Here is a 17,500-nt window from a genome sequence, read left to right as displayed (position 1 = left end):
TTTGTCTAATACTTTGGGCAGAGGTTTTAAGTAGCACTACAGCTTTGCTTTAATAATAGATTTTATCTTGGAAAACAATACAGAGTTGATTAAAAATATTTTCTAATGTTACAGAGTGCTGCCTTGAAGAATTAACAGCACTGTTCTATATGTATACATTTAAAAATAGCCTGTGAGTCTGGTTCTGTTAGGATAGGCAATCATTACAATGGAACCCTCTCTGTTCTCCTCACCGTGGAGTCGGGTTCCCCATCACTCGTGTCCTCGCTTTCCCCGGTTTGGGGTTTTGGTTCAGTCATCGCTAGCACTTCTCCCTCACAAGATAACTCTGGAAAGGGGCTGACGGTAAATTTAAAGATTCTCAGCTTTATGTAATGATTGCCTATCCTAACAGAACCAGACTCACAAGCAGGAACTTAATGAAATCTGATTTATTAAAGAATAGTGTGCAAATACAGAGAAAGCTGAGAATGAGCAAAAGCGCGCCAAATACAAACTAAAAAACCTCAGCACAAACGTAATCCCTCCCCTCGCCCAACCATTTCAAATTCCCCACCCCAGGTGCTGGTAACAATTTCTGCTGATGTCCTGGGAAGGAAACCTTGAACACACAAAATAACCCAAACACATTCCAATCCTGCTGAATACAGATAACATCCCAGGAGACAGAATCCTCCTCCCCTCCCAACCGAAACACGCATCAGCCAAATGACATGCGAAACATTACGATGCACCTTTAACACTGAAACGATGAACATGACATCCATTCTGTTCAATGGAGAAGTGTGCACAGGACTGCAGTTTATGATAGTTATTTTACACTGAGGAAACATTTTTAACAGGAATTCAAGTAAAAGGAAAGATTCGTGTTCCTGTATATATAGTGTAGAAAGTCACTTTTTCCCAAAACGTTTCTTAATCAGATGTCCCACAAGCTTCTGTGGCCTTGTCTGGTATTCCTTCAAAACATCATGAGGTGTGGAGATCTGGTCGCCTTCAAGTCGGTTCAGGAGTGTAACACATACTACAGCACCTTAACATTTATAAAACAAGTTCAAAGTTATCCCCAAATTATTTGAAAGATAATAATCTAATAATAAATAAAACTATAACAACAACTATAATAATAATATATGAATACTGAGAGAAAAAATCATGTTATTGTCTAATTTTTATAAGTAGGAGAGGGAATAAATCATTTAAGGGAGATACAACTCAGTTGACAACAGTAGGGACAATGGTATGGATCAGAGTAAGTCAAGAGAGGGCATGGCAATAGTTATGCTATAAAACATGTTAAGATCTGTTATGGTGCATTCAGTAAATAAAGCAAGAAGCTGTGAACAATGGAAAAGATATTTAGCCTCAAGCCACTGTTTCCAAACTTTGTATATTTCCAAATTATCTATGTATCTTTATAAAATGTATGTATGTATGTATGTATTTATATGATTTATACGGTTGCCCATCTCAGAACAGTGACTCTGTGCAGCATAGTAAAGGTAAAGGTTTCCCTTGACATTAAGTCCAGTCGTGTCCGACTCTAGGGGGCGGTGCTCATCTCCGTTTCAAAGCCGAAGAGCCGGCGTTTGTCCGTAGACACTTCCATGGTCATGTGGCCGGCATGACTACATGGAACACCGTTACCTGCCCGCCAAAGCGGTACCTATTAATCTACTCACATTTGCATGTTTTTGAACTGCTAGGTTGGCAGGAGCTGGGACTAGCAACAGGAGCTCACCCCGTCACGCGGATTCGAACCGCCGACCTTCCGATCGGCAAGCTCAGCAGCTCAGTGATTTAACCTGCAGCGCCACCGCGTCCCTTTTTTCTGTGCAGCATACAAGGATTAAAATAACAACTATAGCATGTGTATAACCCATGATGCCCATGGTTAAAATAATAAACTTCAATCACTAAAAACACATCAGCAGCAGAGCTCACTAAACTTCCGGGCCCAAAATCCTGGGGAAACAGCTAAGTCTTTCAAAGCCTTGAAAAAGGCTAACAGGATCAGCTCCATCCGAATTTCTAGAGGGATACTGTTCTGCAGGGCAGGTGCTGCCACAAAGGAAGCACAGCTTCTGGGTCCAACAAGATGGGATGGCACTTTTTGATAGACGGGACCTGGAGCATGCCTTCTCTGCTAGACCTAGTGGGCCCAGCAGAAACAATGAGAGAGGTGGGGTCCCACAAATAGCCTGGCCCTGTGCCATGTAGGGCTTTATAGGTGATAATCAGCACTTTGAATCACACCCAGAAGCCTATTGGGAGTCAGCGCAGCTCATGGGACAACAATGTATACGAGCGTAATAAGAAACGCCGAAAGCTGTCTGTGCCACTTATTCTGGACCAATTGCAGTTTTGAAATGCTTTTTACCATGTAGAATGTATTATGGTAATTCAAACTCCAGGAATGAATCACCAAGAGCAAGGTCTCCCAGTCCAGGAATAGATGCAACTGATGCATAAGACAAACCTGGGCAAAAGCCTCCAGCTACAGCTGCCACCTGCTATTTGAGCAGGAGCCGTGAGTCCAGGGGGATCCCCAAATTGTGTACCAACTCTGACTGGCAGAGTTAAAGATGGAAAATTTCCAGAGCCAGAGGCCTTAAACCTCCACAGCTACTCAATCTTGCCAGGGTTGAGCAAAAGCCTGTTCTCCTCTATCCAGATACCATAGAGTCCAGGCACTGGTAAAGGACCTCGGCAGCACCACTTGGTCAACAATTGGTCAGAGATGTACCACTAGATATCATCAGTATACTCCCAATCCCCTAGGCCAATCCAAAAGGCCAACCCAGGATGGATGCACTATCCCATCCCAAGCTCAACAGAGGTAATTAACAAGTGCAATCAATGCTGTCTCTGTACTATAATCAGACCTGAATCCTGACTGAAAAGAATCCAAATAATCCACTTCTTTCAGGGCCCTCTGGAGCTGTAAGCCAACCCCTTCTTATCCACCTTCTCTAAGAAGAAAAGGTTGGAGACTGATGAAAATTGTCCAGATCCATTGGGTTCAGTGATAGTCTCTCAAGGAGAGGGACAACAACTACCTCCTTCAAGATAGAATCACATGCACGCACTGCCCCCACACAGATAATCATTCACCACTGCATGGGCCCAACCACTTGTCACCTCCCAGGAGACCTTAATCAACCAGGAGGGACAGAGATCTAAAAGTGGACCCTGTCCACTTAATCAGGGCTAACAGGTTCAAACTCTTCCCAGATAATTGGGTAAGACCGTGCCTCAGGCAACTCCTCAGGACCTGTATGTCTCGATTCCAACTTTGATTAAATCCGAGCAACTTTATCTCACAGAAGCCTAGAATAGTCCCCTCAGCAGCCCTGCAAGTGTTTCTGTGGGTCCTTCTTACCCAAGAAGGAACAGGTTACCCTGAAAAGGGTCAGTAGTTGGCTCTCTGGATGCAATAAGGGTGGAGAAATAACGTTTTCCAAAACACTTATTGCCATGAGGTCATCCTTAAGAAAGGCCTCAGCTGTGAGTCAGGCCAAAGGTAACTTGAGTCAAGTCCATGTCTGCCATGGTGGCCACAAACTCCCAAGCTGCCTCCAAGTCCCCATCCAAGGACAGCTGACTGAAAAACCATAAGTCTGGCGAATCCCACTGTCAACCCAGCCACAGACTCCAGTAGCTCTATGCAGCAGGGAGTCTGTACACAAGCAACAGTCCCTTCTGATCCCTACAGCCCAAATTCACAAACAAGGCCTCACACCTTGCAATCTGTGGAGCAGCACCCCTGAAAGTTACTAGGATTTCTCAGATAACATTTGCCACACCTCCATCCCGACCCTGGGTTCACGACTGATGCCACACCTGACACCTGGCTGGGCACATCTCTGAGATGGGAACATTCCTCCCCTAGGCCCAGGTTTGGTATCAAGTTAATGGATGAGGTCAGCTTTCTTACAGGTGTATGGTGCATTAGGCAGCAGCAGCCGCTGGAAGCCAGGGTCCCTAGCGCTGTCCTAACAGCCAGGAACCACGCTGAGACAAGAATAGGTCTCTAGTGTTTTATTACTGCTACATGACAGAAAATCCTAACAAACTGAAGAAGCGTGGGAAAAACCCAGACATATAAACCCCAAAGGCTAAGGCGGGCCCAATCTGTGTCTCTTTGAATGGCTACCTAATTCCTCAGTACTACGCATGCACTTTACAGCCTGGATGGGAGCCCCCTGCTCGCCATCCTTACTCATGACAAGCGCCCTGGTTACCAGGCCTTGTGGCAGAGCATTGTGGGGTGGCAGGAAGGCAATACTGACATATAGAGTCCCCTTTTCGGGAGAGATGGGCGGTGATATAAATTTGAAATACACACACACACAGTACACACACACAAACACAAATAAATAAATAAATAAAATTGATATAAATCAGGTTGCCTTCCCTGACAATGGCCCACCCCGTCTCCAGGTACCAGTTTCACAATTATTCTATTACTCCTACTTACACTACAAACAATTCAGTATAGCTAGTGGATTAAATAAGATCGTATACATGCAGTTACCTTTGAGGCCACTAAGATTGCACATAGCTGCAAAAACAGAAGATTCCATCTCAATATTTCTGACTCCAGCCTTGTGGGCTTCCTTCAAATATTGTAGTTTCTCTTCTTCAGTGTATGTGCAGATGGCACCATCAAGACGAGCTTGACCTACAAATGCACAACGTGTCACTGAAGATGTAAAAATATACATCTCTGCAATAAGGTCCTGGACAGATGACTAAAGTTCCACTAAAGTACCCTTGAAGGGGTCAATAATTGCAAGGGGAAGCAAGATGCCAGACCAAAATAGTAAGCATATCTGGAACTATCTAGCCAGGAAAGTTAGAGTTGGAGAGATAATTTGTATGTGTGTGATGAGCAGGTATCTGTACTAGTGACTTTTAAGCTACAGTAAACCCTAAACAAAGCATATTTGGTAGTTCTGGAAAGGTGTCTTTTTGTTCATACATTCATACATTACTCACAAATTCTGCCCTGCTACTGAAGAACGTACACTTAGATTTTCACTCAAGATTTATTCTTTGACCCAGCTCTCTGCTATTTTTAGACCAATGAGCACAACAGAGAACTCTATGCTGACCCCTGCATTCACAAAGCTAGCTAGCTAGCTAGCTAGCTTGCTTGCTTGCTTGCTTGCTTGCTTGCTTGCTTCCTTCCTTCCTTCCTTCCTTCCTTCCTTCCTTCCTTCCTTCCTTCCTTCCTTCCTTCCCTTCCTTCCTCCCTCCCTCCCTCCCTCCCTCCCTTCCTTCCTTCCTTCTTTCCACATACATCTTCTATATTTTCCTACTTCTCTGCCTCAGTCAGAAGCTGTCACAATGGTTAATACTGCTCATCTCCAATGACAGAATGGAAGTGGGGGAAATTTCTCTAATGACAGCTATGCTGTTTTGAATTGGGCGGTTTGGATTGTATGGCTGAGCTATGTGATTCATATCCGGACCTCATATCACCTTAAGATACCTTAATAATTATTAATTTAGTGCAGGTCACTACCATGTACCTGTTGAATGCCTATAGTCCAAATGTTTAACTTGTGGCAAACATTTATTATAATGACATCTACCACAGTTCAGATGCAGTTCAAAACATACACGTATTTGCATACATGCAAATAAGAAGGGAACTTGTTTTAAATACAAGCACATGCCCTGTGTTACACATCATCAAGGCATTTATGCAGAAAATAAAAATTAAAATGACAATTTAGTTTAAATAGATTAAAAAATGATCATTTGATCTGAACCAGGTAAATATTATTGTAAGTTAAACCTCCTTTTGGACTTGAAGATATACTTGGATGAAATTCTAGAAAAATAAGTAGGTTCCATTCAAGTCTTCCCCCATTTTACATGTAAAAGTATTCAACTACATCTGGAGTCTGAATTATGTATTTTCTTCATGTGGTGGTTTGTTTCTTATTTAATGTTAAGAAAATTTTGTTTTACTTTTAAACACGGTTGTACTCAACTAGCCTTACCTTCATAGAAGTCCAGAGTACACATTGTGTTTCCAACAACTGTGTTGAACTGATCAAGTTCCTTGGCACACTCCATAAGGTCTTCAGCTAGCATTTCATCTAAGCATGTACTGCGAATGACAGACTTCCCCAAAATAATCTGTTCGAACTGTGGCTTGAAGGTAGCATCTACAGCTTGCTTTGTGATCACCACGGAGCCTGGTGTCAAACCTACATTATAAATATATAATTTGTATTTTATGATACCATAAACCAATCACAGTGGCGGTGGCAGCAGCTGCAGTGAGGCAGAGTGCTGCAAGCGCCCCTGGACCACTGGGGATCTGGTGCAAATCGTGGGGGGTGGCCCAGTGGATGCGGACGGAACCCCCATGGAACTTCCCAAGGTGCCGAGTGGTGGAAGTGCAGCGTGACGACCAGGCGAGGCGTGCAGTTCCAACGAGGCCAGGAGGGGCACCAAGCAACCAAGCACAACTAGGACACTGGGCCGTCCTGACAGACTCGGGATAGAGCCCCAGGAGCAGTGGAGGCGCAGCACGGTAGCCAAGCAGTGCAGCAAGTATTGGGGGCGTCCCAGTGAACCCAGCATGGGGCATCCTGGAGAGTGTCCCTGCAGACCAAGACGGTTCCCCCCAGAAGAACAGAGGCACAGTCCCTCCTAGAGCAAGGAGTTGAGCACCCTGCTGGGGTCCCCTCCAGTGTGATGAGTGGGATACTCCCTCCCTGGTGTGAAAGATAGGGAGGGAATCTGAGGGTGAATGAGGTTGTATGTGAGGATCATCCACCCTGAGTGAGAGTCAGGGAGAAGTGAGTGTGGAGCCCCTGCCAGCTAGTGAGAGAGGCTGGTGAAGGGGGCGCAGTAGGTGTAGGAGTGGTGGTTGAGTCCTCGCAGCGCTGAAAGCATGAGCTGGAGTGCTGGAGGGCTCACCACCACCCTGTGATTGGTGTCCATTTGTGGTGTGATTGGATGGAGAGAACCCTAACCAGGTAGCTGGAGGGCCGGGATTGGGAGGAGACAGAACTAGGAACTCTGGGGGATTTAGGGCAGGTTGCTCTATTCAGGTGCTGACAGGGCGGGGGTGCCATGGTCAGAGTCAGAGGGCAGGCCATCTTCAGGGAAGACAGTGTTTGGTACCAGTGGCATGTTCTGCCCTCTTTGCTCAGACCCAGGCCCTGAACAGCAGATCCATCCAGGCCCTGGCTTTCAGCTGCTGCTTCTTAACACCAGGTCAGTTAACAACAAGGCCCCCCTTATACGTGATCTGTATTTTATTAGTTGCAGTCAATGACCAGCAAAATTTAAAAGAAAAAAACCAAGTACAATCAAGAAATACAATAATAAACTACAAACTAACAAAATATGTAACATAATAATACAGCATTCACTCTGCTATTACTGTATTAATGCATCTGTTACTTTATGGGGTGAGCCTAAAACATTAGAAATTATACGGTAAGAAATTATAAAAGTAAAAATATATATCCCCTGACAAGTTATCAATTAAAATATTTCAAATTTAAAAGTATGTTTAAAATAGGGAGTTATTTCTTTGTCTGGATTTGTCGTATTTTCATTGCAGCAACACAGAATTTGGCAACTGTACACGTAATGTAAGGTTTTAGATCCTGAAGTAGATAGTTCATGTAAAAATTATCTGGATACCCAGGGAATTTATCTATTAGGGGCAAAATGTAGATTGACCTGATATCCCTATAAAATTTACAGTGTAGCAGTACATGTAAGATGGCTTCTACTTCTTCTTCACCACATGGGCAGATTTGCTCAGCTATGGGGACTTTGCTGTATCTGCCTTGGAGTAGTGCAGATGGGAGAATATTGAATCTGGCTTTAAAGAATGTGATTCTCAACTTAGGAAATGTTAAATTTAGGAGATATCTTGCTGGTTCCCCTATGCCCCTATTTATCCAAATTCTGTTATATTGTGGGAGCCTATTAAGTTCATTCTGGAACTCCATGTCCTTCATTCTTTGGATGACTATTTGTTTGGCTTGATCATAGCCTAATGATGTTAAGAGGAGAGGAGAGAGTCCATATGAAGCCAGCTTATATTCTACTGCCTGCTTCCAGGGTGAAGAGAAATTATCTACTAGGACTAAAGGAGTTAGACCAACTGGGAAAATTTGGATTTTTAGCCAATAATTTATCATCAGCTTCCAGGCCCTCACTTGAATTGACGGCATTCCTGTCTCGAGCTTTAACTGGGCATTTGATGTACTGTTGGGTGCGGCCAAAATTAATCGCAGGAATTTTGTTTGGACTGTTTCCTGTGGCACCTTCTTCATATAAATTCCTATTTGTGCCCCATAAAGAATTTGAGCCAATGTTTTGGCCCCAAAAAGTTTTAAAGCTGCAGGTACTAATTGTCCTCCACCAGTATAAAAAAAAGGTTTAATGGCATTCATTGACTGGAGGGCTGATTGCGTTGCGTAGTTGTGGTGTGCATACCAAGTACCTTTCAAGTGGAAGACCACTCCAAGGTATTAAATACATTGACCTGTTCTAATTTATGCCCTTCTGCTTTCCAGGAATGCTGCTTAGCTCTCTTGGCAAAAACTAGAATTTTTGATTTTTCAAAGTTGACCTGTATAAAAAAAACGTTTAAATGGCATTCGTTGACCTGAGGGCTGATTGCTTTATACGTGATCTGATCACTGAGGAGGGGGCAGACCTTGCATGTATTATCGAGACCTGGCTGGTCCTGAAGTGGGGGTGCCCCTTTCAGAAATGTGCCCGGTCGGGTTTACAGTATGGCACCAGCCAAAACTCCAGGGCAGGGGAGGAGGGGTGGCTGTTGTCATCTGGGAGTCTCTAGTAGCCTCAAGGGGTGCTGCTTCACGTGGCCAGTTGTGAGACCGTTTTTGAAGTTGGGCTCCCAAGAACAGTTGGGAGTGTTGCTACTGTACCAGCCTCCCTGCTGTGTAGTAACCTCCCTGTCTGAGCTGCTGGAGGCCATCTTGGGGTTGGCAGTGGAATTTCCCAGACTCATGGTTCTGGGGTACTTTAATCTGCCATCTCCAGGGCATGCCTCGCAGACAGCTTGGGAGTTCATGGCCACCATGGCAGCCATGGGCCTGTCCCAGATTATTCGGGACCTGACTCGAGACAGTGGCCTTACGCCAGACTTGGTTTTCTTGTCAGAGCAGGGGCAATGTGATCTGAGGGGAGAGTTAAATCTATCCCCCTTGCCATGGTCAGATCATGCCCTGGTGACCTTGAGATTCTTCTATGCTGCCCCCCTCCACAGGGAGGCAGGACCCATTTGATTGGTCCACCCCCAGTGACTGATGGACCTGGCAGGGTTTCAGAGGAAGCTGGGGGTTATACCCGAGGATCTGCTGCATGGTCCAGCAGAGGCCCTGGCTGCTGCCTGGAATAGGGAGGCGGCCGGGGCCTTGGACAGGATCACGTCTGTGCAACCTCTCTTGTCAAATCGAACCCGACACTCACCGTGGTTTATGGAGGAGCTGAGGTTTCTGAAGAGGATTAAGAGACATCTAGAGCACCACTGGAGGAAGACAAAGACCAAATCCGACCGAACACAAGCTATAGCCGCTATTAAGGCCTACCTTGTGGCGATAAGAGCGGCAAAACGTCAATATTTCTCTGCTTTTATTGCATCCACAGAATGCCACCTGACGGCCCTGTTTAAGATCACTTGATCCCTTTTGGGGAAGGTGGGCCCAGAGACCCACCTACAGGGCCATGTAGAGGAGTTTTCTGGGCATCTGGAGGATAAAATTGCTTGGATCCATTCCAAGTTGGATGCCAAGCATGAGACATGGTCTGTGGAGATGCCTGGGGAATGTAGTTATGTGGGAACAGTTTGACCCTGTTGGGCCCAAGGAAGTGGACAGGATTCTCCGGACTGTAAATGCCACCACTTGTCAGTTAGATCCCTGTCCCTCCTGGCTGGTGAAGGCAGCTCAGGAGGTGATGTGTGGGTGGGTCCAGGCGATGGTGAATTCACCCTTGGAGGAGGGAGTGTTCCCAGCTGCTTTTAAAGAGGTGCTGGTGCACCCCCTCCTCAAGAAACCATCACTGGATCCCACCATGCTGGACAATTTTCATCCAGTCTCCCACTTCCCCTTTTTAGGAAAGGTGGTTGAGAAAGTGGTGGTGTTGCAGCTCCAGAGGATCCTGGATGAAACTGATTATCTGGACCTTTTTCAGTCAGGCTTCAGGCCCGGATATGGGACAGAAACAGCTTTGGTCGCACTTTTGGATGATCTCTGGCAGGAGCGGGATGGTGGCAGTGCATCCATCTTTGCTCTTCTTGACTTCTCAGCAGCTTTCGATACCATCGACCATGGTATTCTTTTGGGGCGGCTCAGGGAGTTAAGGGTGGGCAGTGTGGTCTTGCACTGGTTCACCTCCTTCCTCCAAGGCTGGTCCCAATTGGTGGTGATAGGGAGCGAGAGATCCGGCCCGCAGCCCCTCCTTTGTGGGGTGCTGCAGAGTTCGGTACTCCCTCCACTCCTCTTTAATATCTACATGAAACCACTGGGTGAGATCATCCCTCACCACGGGATGAGGTATCATCAATATGCTGATGATACCCAATTATACATCTCTGTTCCAGGTGAGGTAAGTGATGCTGTGACCGCCCTCTCTCGGTGTCTGGAGGCTGTAGGGGTCTGGATGGGGAACAACAGGTTTCAGCTGAACCCTGGTAAGATGGAGTGGCTGTGGGTTGGGGGCCCCTTGATATCCAGGAAATTAGTATCTTTAGTGCTGGATGGGATTGCATTGCCCCAGAAAGATCCAGTGTGGAACCTGGGGGCTCTCCTGGAGTCGCGGCTCCTGCTCAAAGAGCAGGTGGCAGCCGTGGCCAGGGGAGCCTTTGCCCAACTTAATGTTGTGCACCAGCTATGCCCTTTCCCGGATCAGGAGTCCATCCAGTCAGTCACTCATGCCCTAGTCATCTCCCATATGGACTTCTGTAATGCGCTCTACATGGGGCTACCCTTGAAGAGTATCCGGAAGCTACAGCTGGTCCAGAATGCGGCCACGTGAGCAGTTTTAGGAACCCCAAAGGTGGCCCATATAACAACTCTGCTACGCGAGCTGCATTGGGTGCCAGTCTGCTCCGGGGTTCAATTCAAGGTGTTGGTTATCACCTTTAAAGCCCTACATGGCATGGGACCGGGTTACCTGAGGGATCACCTCACCCCTCTTACATTGACCCATCCTACCTGGTCATGCAGAGAGGGCATGTTACAGACCCTGTCCACGAGAGATTGTCAATTGGCAGGGTCCAGGAGGAGGGCCTTCTCTGATACAGCTCCCACCCTTTGGAATAAGCTATCCCCAGAGATAAGGCAAGCCCCCACTCTCCTGCCTTTCCAAAAGGGTTCAGGACATGGCTGTGCCACCTCGCTTAGGGTGGAAGGGGGGATAGCTTGTCGTGTGGGTGGCTGGCACCTTGACACAGCCCCAGGAAATTTTAACAAGACTGTGATTCACCATCTTGGGTTCTAGATTTTATATTTTAGAGTTTTTATTATATATGTGTATTTGTATTTTATAAGGTATCTTTTTAATTGATATTAATTTTTACTGTTTTAATTTATTTGTAAAACGCCCAGAGTCATTTCAAGATGGGCAGTGGAAAAATACAATCAATCAATCAATAGTATTTTATGATGCCATAAACCAATTACTGTGATGTAATGAAATAACAATAGAAATACCTATTCCACCAGATGTGCCAATACGAATAATGGTTACATTGCAGCATTTGGAATGATACAGCAGCTTGATGAGTTCATGTAACATGATGGCAATTGAAGGGATTCCCATTCCATGCTGAAATGTGAAAATGGGAGGGGGAGGAATCCACAATGAATATTTATTTATCATTTCATGTATTCTGTTTATGTATGAATGAGTATGCATGTTAACAGAGGAGTAAAACAGCATGACAGATTATTCTCTATTACTTATAGAGGAAGCTGAACATTTTTGCTAGGAGAATGAACAACAACATATTTATCCAGAGCCGCTTAACAACAAAGCACTCTGGATAACCAGTGTCACAGGGCAGGGCTCTCAGCCTTCTCCTCTGGCATTGGCTGAAGGGCTTGCAAGTCAGGTGGCTTCAGGTTTACCTGAAACCTGTGCTAGAACAGGCCAGGTGTGAATCTTTTGACAAGTGGTTTGGAGGGAACAGCCACTCCCCTCCTTGGAACTCCTGGCTCCCCCCCCCTCCTCTCTACTCTCTTCTGAAACCAACATGGACAAGTCACTGCTTGCCTCCCCAAGACCTCAAACAGCTGTTTTATCTCTCTTCCTCCTTTTATCTATTTCTTGGGGCATAATTCACCCCAAAACCATTTCCATATTTCAAATGACTGGTAAAAAATATGTTTGGGATCCAAAATTTCTCTTCTTTTTTAATTGTATTGTGTCCAGAAATATCTACATCTATTGCATGTTCCATCCATTCATTTATTTTCAACAGCATTTTCTATTCTCAGAAAAAAGCAGAGACCCTTTCAATTTTCAGGTCTTCCTTTGGGGTATATAGTCATTGTATATTTATTCTCTGTCAGCCATATTTATAACTGATTATTCAGTTGGAAATATTAGACTTCATTAAAAAATGGAATTTACTTTTCTCCTCTCAAAAAGAAGATCAATGTCCTGACCTAAGGAAGTCACAGGATTATGTGGCTTTCTTTTTTCAAAGGCATTTTTTCATATAATGATATGTTTTTAAAATATATAGTAAACTTACACTGACTGATAGCACAGGGCCTGCTTTGTACATTGCATACCGATCTGTTCCAGCACATATATTGGGATAGTCATAACCAGGGTTACCAATATCCAGCTGTTCAGCAATGTAGGTAATAAAAGTTTTCATCCGGGAAGGACTTCCTCCAACACATACAAACTAAACAGAATTAAATAAATGAAGCATATTGTTAAGAAAATGTACACTTTCAATGTGCACTAAAATTAAATGAAGGTCACAAACGATGGTTTCAAAAACTAACTGAACTAAAATGATTTCTAGATATTGCTCCACTGTGCAGCATTATAAATCTCTTCAAGTGTTTATTACAGGAAAAAAGTTATAAATGTACCGTTAGAACACATCCTGGTCAGTTAATGTTCCAAAGTTTAGTTTTCAATATGTCCACTTAGAACAGGGACTATGGGCAGCAACCTATGTGTCTCTCCCAAATTTTGTGGACTACAGCACCTACCATCTCTCATCCTTGGCCATCATGCTCCAAGTCAACTATACCAGCAGGAAAAATTAGGTTGTTAAAATTTCTAATCTATAGGAACTCAAATATAGATTTGAGCCTGAGTGCACCAAAGCTCTATACTGCCACCTTAATTTATTTAATTTATATTCTGAATATGTTGTAAGTAAATAAATAGAAGATTGCTCACTGGAAGGACTGATATTGAAGCTGGAACTTAAATATTCTGGGGACTTAGGACAAAAGTATTTGGAAAGATTCTAATGCTTAGAAAAATTGGAGGCAATCGAAAAAGAGATGAGGGAGGAGAAGGTTGCTTGATGCACGAGCTTACAAAAGTTACTGACACATAATGCTAGCAAACTTATATCCATTGAGTCACAAAGTGACTGAGCAATTGATTGATTTGATTGATTGTGTGCCATCAAGTCATTTTTGACTCTTAGCGACCACATAGGGTCTTCTCCATGATTGAACAATTGAACCACAATAAAATCTAGATTTCTCTGGTCTCTAGGCCACTATAGGTTACTGACTCCATTTTCTAAGGCAAGGATGAACAATTCATGCATTTATTTATATATGATCATAAACCAAAAAACACAGTGAAAATATAAAGCATCCTGCATAAAACCATTCATAACAGAAACTAAGCATACTGTCATGAGTAAGGATGGCGAGCAGGGGGCTCTCACCCAGACTGTCAAGCGCATGCGTAGCACTGAGGAACTGTTCAGCCATTCAAAGAGACACAGATCGGGACCGCCTTAACCTTTGGGGTTTATATGGCTGGGTTTTCCCACGCTTTCTCAGTTTGTTAGGATTCTTGTTAAGTACTACTAATAAATATTAGAGACCAAGTCCTCGCCTCAGTGTGTTTCATGGTAATCAGGACATCAATCCTAACAAACTCCTACTCCCATCGAAAGAGGGAGGAACAAGCAATTAAACAGATACGTTTAGAAATGTCTTCAGAAAACCAAGAAATGCTGCTCGCCATCCTTACTCATGACACATACCTAGATTTTGTTCAGATTCAGCAACTTTTAATACCATAGCACACATTTAGCCATTTTTCTAGAAGCTTGAAATACTGATCTTTTAAGTAGGAAACACAGAATTACCCGATGAGGCTAACCCAAATGTTTTATGATTAGATTAATAATTCCAATTTCGGAGAACAATATATAGGACAATTCAAAAGTACATGGGCAACTGATTCAATTTCTCCATCTGAGCATATACATAAAGAAATTTGGTGGGGATTATTACTAAATTGTGGAGTCCTTGGTGCTCTCTGAGCCTTGTTGTTTTCTTGCAGACGTTTCATTGCCAGACTAGGCAACATCTTCGGTGGCACTGAAGATGTTGCCTAGTCTGGCAATGAAACATCTGCAAGAAAACAACAAGGCTCAGAGAGCACCAAGGAATCCGCAGTTCAACCCTGAGCTACAAATTGAATCTCCCCAACAATACCCCTGAGGGCAGGATATGTAGGTGTGTCGGTGTAAGTGTTCTTCTGTAGGAGAACACAAGAATGAGACAGAAATATTTGGAAGTGGTAACTGGTAGATGCAAAAGCTCACTGTAGTGAGGGAACCATTTTATCTGTCTGCACATCATTTAGGACAAAGTTTCTTCCAAGGCATTTTTCAGGAGGAAAGGAAAAAAACCCATTAAAAATGGTGAGCAACGTCTATGACTTCAAGATCATTTCCGCTAGTTTAGCAAAGGCACTGGTGAAGGATAAGGGAAGTTCCAGTCTACCAATAACTGGAGACCTCATGTCATCTTCTTCTTATTCAATTAGTGGCATGTGTATCACTTGGAGGAAAGAGAACACAAAAATAGTAGGGCTGGGACAAAGGGCAAATCTTTGATTCTTTGAAGTACCAAATGTAACAAATATAGTAACACAGTGCCTGTAAATATCCTTGTGAAAAGTTTTTTTCTTCTCTCTCTCTCTCTCTCTCTTGGTGAGACTAATTCTTTGATAGAATGATTGGTGGGATATGAAATATGAGTAGTTGAGAATTACTAACCTCCTCACCTTCACTACTATTTTTCTGGCTCCAGGTTATTCAGCCTTTAAGTAGATTCTGCAAACTTTAACTCAACCTATGTCTGATATAGTAGCACAAGCAAGAAGACTCTCATAGGACTTAGCTGCAGAGTGGTAAGAGGGAAACAGTTACTTGATTTAACAATCTAGAGCCTTTTCTTTCTTACCTTTATATCTCCAAATAAGGCAGGAAAATCATGAGTACTGGTCCCAAGGGCAAAATGATACAGGATGTCATCTTTCATTTTCTCAAGGTGTGGATTAGGGACATGAACACTGGCATCTCTATCAATAAACAGTTAAATAAATTCATAATCTCAAAATAGGTATCTAGAGCCTTTTCTTTCTTACCTTTATATCTCCAAATAAGGCAGGAAAATCAACCAAGGCTAGTGTAATATCTAAATTATTACAGCTGTTCTTGAAAATTTTGTTATCATCATGAATACAATGCATTTTTGTATGATCAACTTCCTCACTGACTGTGCTGAGACACCGTGAACAGATTCTTAGGTTTTACTCAGTGTGAAACATTTTGATGTACTTCTATTACAGAGGATTTACTTGTGGAAACTGCCAAACCACCCATGTAACCATTGTCATTTCATCACAAATTAGAGAGAAATGGAATATTTTGGAGTTTTCCACAATGCCCATTCTGAAATCAATACATTTTTCAAATCCCTGCTCATTTAAGAATACTCTCCATGGGCACAGCTGCTGAATTGACATTAATAAATTGATCAAGATATAAACATTACTTTGAAAACAATGCTTTGTAACAACAGATCTTGTGTGTGTGTGTGTTAAGAAAACTGTTATAATAAGTACAGTGGTAATACTCATACCTTACACCCCCATTTTTCAGAACACCCATTTCTATGATAGATAGATGACAGCCAGAAAGATATTTTTCCCTCCCGTCCCCCATTTTTGAGGCATTGTGCCTTTCTAAGCAGCACTCCATTTAATTCTTACTCTGCAGATTGCTTGTCCGCTGTCTTTTTCTTCAGAGCATGGCTAGTAGCCATCGTATTTCTTCAGACTCTGAGTGGGGAAAGAATGAGAAAGGGAAAGTTGCACCAAGCGCTGCACAAATTATGCAAATAAGGAACCGGTTTCTGGAAATACACGCTCTCAGAGAATAGGTTTTGTTGCGATGCGCACTTACTCAGTACAAGGGCATTTTCCCGGAAGCCGCATAAAATCACGGCCACAGTTCATGCAACAGAATTAAGCAACAAGCGCTCCCTGCACCTTGACACCCCGCGTTGCCCCTCCCGGTCTGGTTTTATCCACCGCCAGTGCCTATTAAGCGGATCGGGTTCTTTGGGGTGGAGTGCGGACCAAACAAGGCGGGGGAAGAAAAAGTCCTAGAAGCAGGACAGATCCGAGGCTTCATGGTAGCAGGCCGGGGCTTCATGGTAGCAGGTCGGCTACCCCCGGCATCACTGGGGCAGGTCGGGCGAGCGACATCACAATGGACCATCCGCGATGGGCGCTGGGTCTCGCTCTGTTCTCTCTCGCCGAGACGACAGAAGCAGCAGGCTCGGGAGGAAGTGCGGCGGCTACAAAGGAGAGTCTCGTACTCCCCACAAAAAGCCCCCAGAGACCCTCGACGCAACAGCCCGCTCGGTCGTCCCACCCTTCTTTCGCTGGCCCTCCTCTCAGCATCCTTACCCGAGAAAGCCCAAGAAGAGATAGGAGGAAGCGAGGCCGCCGGCCGGTAGAGAGCAAGCGGGGCAGGTGCGCGTGCGCACGCCTTCCCAAGCCGTCGGAAAAGCGAGGAAAGCGGTGGCCGCCTGAAGGCTACCGAGAGGCTGCGATTGTGTCCTGTTTGAGCAGGCTGGGAAGGAAGTATCTGCTCTACTAAGTGTCGCCGCTGATGCAACGAATCTTACAAAACAAAGCCTCTTCTTCCCTGCCGGGTTGCCGGCTCTGTCATCCTTGTTCCTGACGCTCTAGACCAGTGTTTGTCAACCTTGGCAACTTTAAGATGTGCGGACTTCAACTCATGGCGGCTGGGGAATTCTGGGAGTTTAAGTCCGCATATCTTAAAGTTGCCAAGATTGAGAAGCACTGCTTTAGAGCAATCACCCAACCAATGGGAGAAGGTAGAGGACTTTGGCTGATCTTGAAAAAGGCTGAGCAGGTTGGATCTGGCTGGCTGGGGTATTCCGGGTGTTGA

At 44.4% G+C, this 17,500-nt stretch overlaps 1 protein-coding gene across 3 annotated transcripts; it reads right to left on the bottom strand.

The window, feature by feature from the left end:
- Positions 1-797: 797 nt before the first annotated feature.
- Positions 798-17,176, bottom strand: UPP1 (uridine phosphorylase 1). Of its 3 annotated transcripts, XM_063304231.1 has the most exons (8): positions 16,993-17,176; positions 16,291-16,359; positions 15,480-15,597; positions 12,773-12,931; positions 11,727-11,841; positions 6,015-6,224; positions 4,538-4,684; positions 798-1,033 (listed from the first exon to the last, which is right to left on the bottom strand). In XM_063304231.1, exons 2-8 carry the CDS (start codon positions 16,341-16,343, stop codon positions 894-896), a joined length of 942 nt encoding a protein of 313 aa, XP_063160301.1. In that variant the 5' UTR covers positions 16,344-16,359; positions 16,993-17,176; the 3' UTR covers positions 798-893. The 3 variants fall into 3 exon arrangements, with proteins under 3 accessions (XP_063160301.1, XP_063160300.1, XP_063160303.1); XM_063304230.1 differs by lacking the exons at positions 16,291-16,359; positions 16,993-17,176 and adding an exon at positions 16,161-16,283; XM_063304233.1 differs by lacking the exons at positions 15,480-15,597; positions 16,291-16,359; positions 16,993-17,176 and adding an exon at positions 15,293-15,410 and having other exon boundaries at positions 799-1,033.
- Between the last annotated feature and the right edge of the window lie 324 nt (positions 17,177-17,500).

The sequence above is a fragment of the Candoia aspera genome, chromosome 4 (genome assembly GCF_035149785.1).
Source record: "Candoia aspera isolate rCanAsp1 chromosome 4, rCanAsp1.hap2, whole genome shotgun sequence".
NCBI classification, from domain to species: domain Eukaryota; kingdom Metazoa; phylum Chordata; class Lepidosauria; order Squamata; family Boidae; genus Candoia; species Candoia aspera.
The sequence above is the reverse complement of the archived record's forward strand: the minus strand, read 5'-3'. Positions and strand labels throughout refer to the sequence as shown.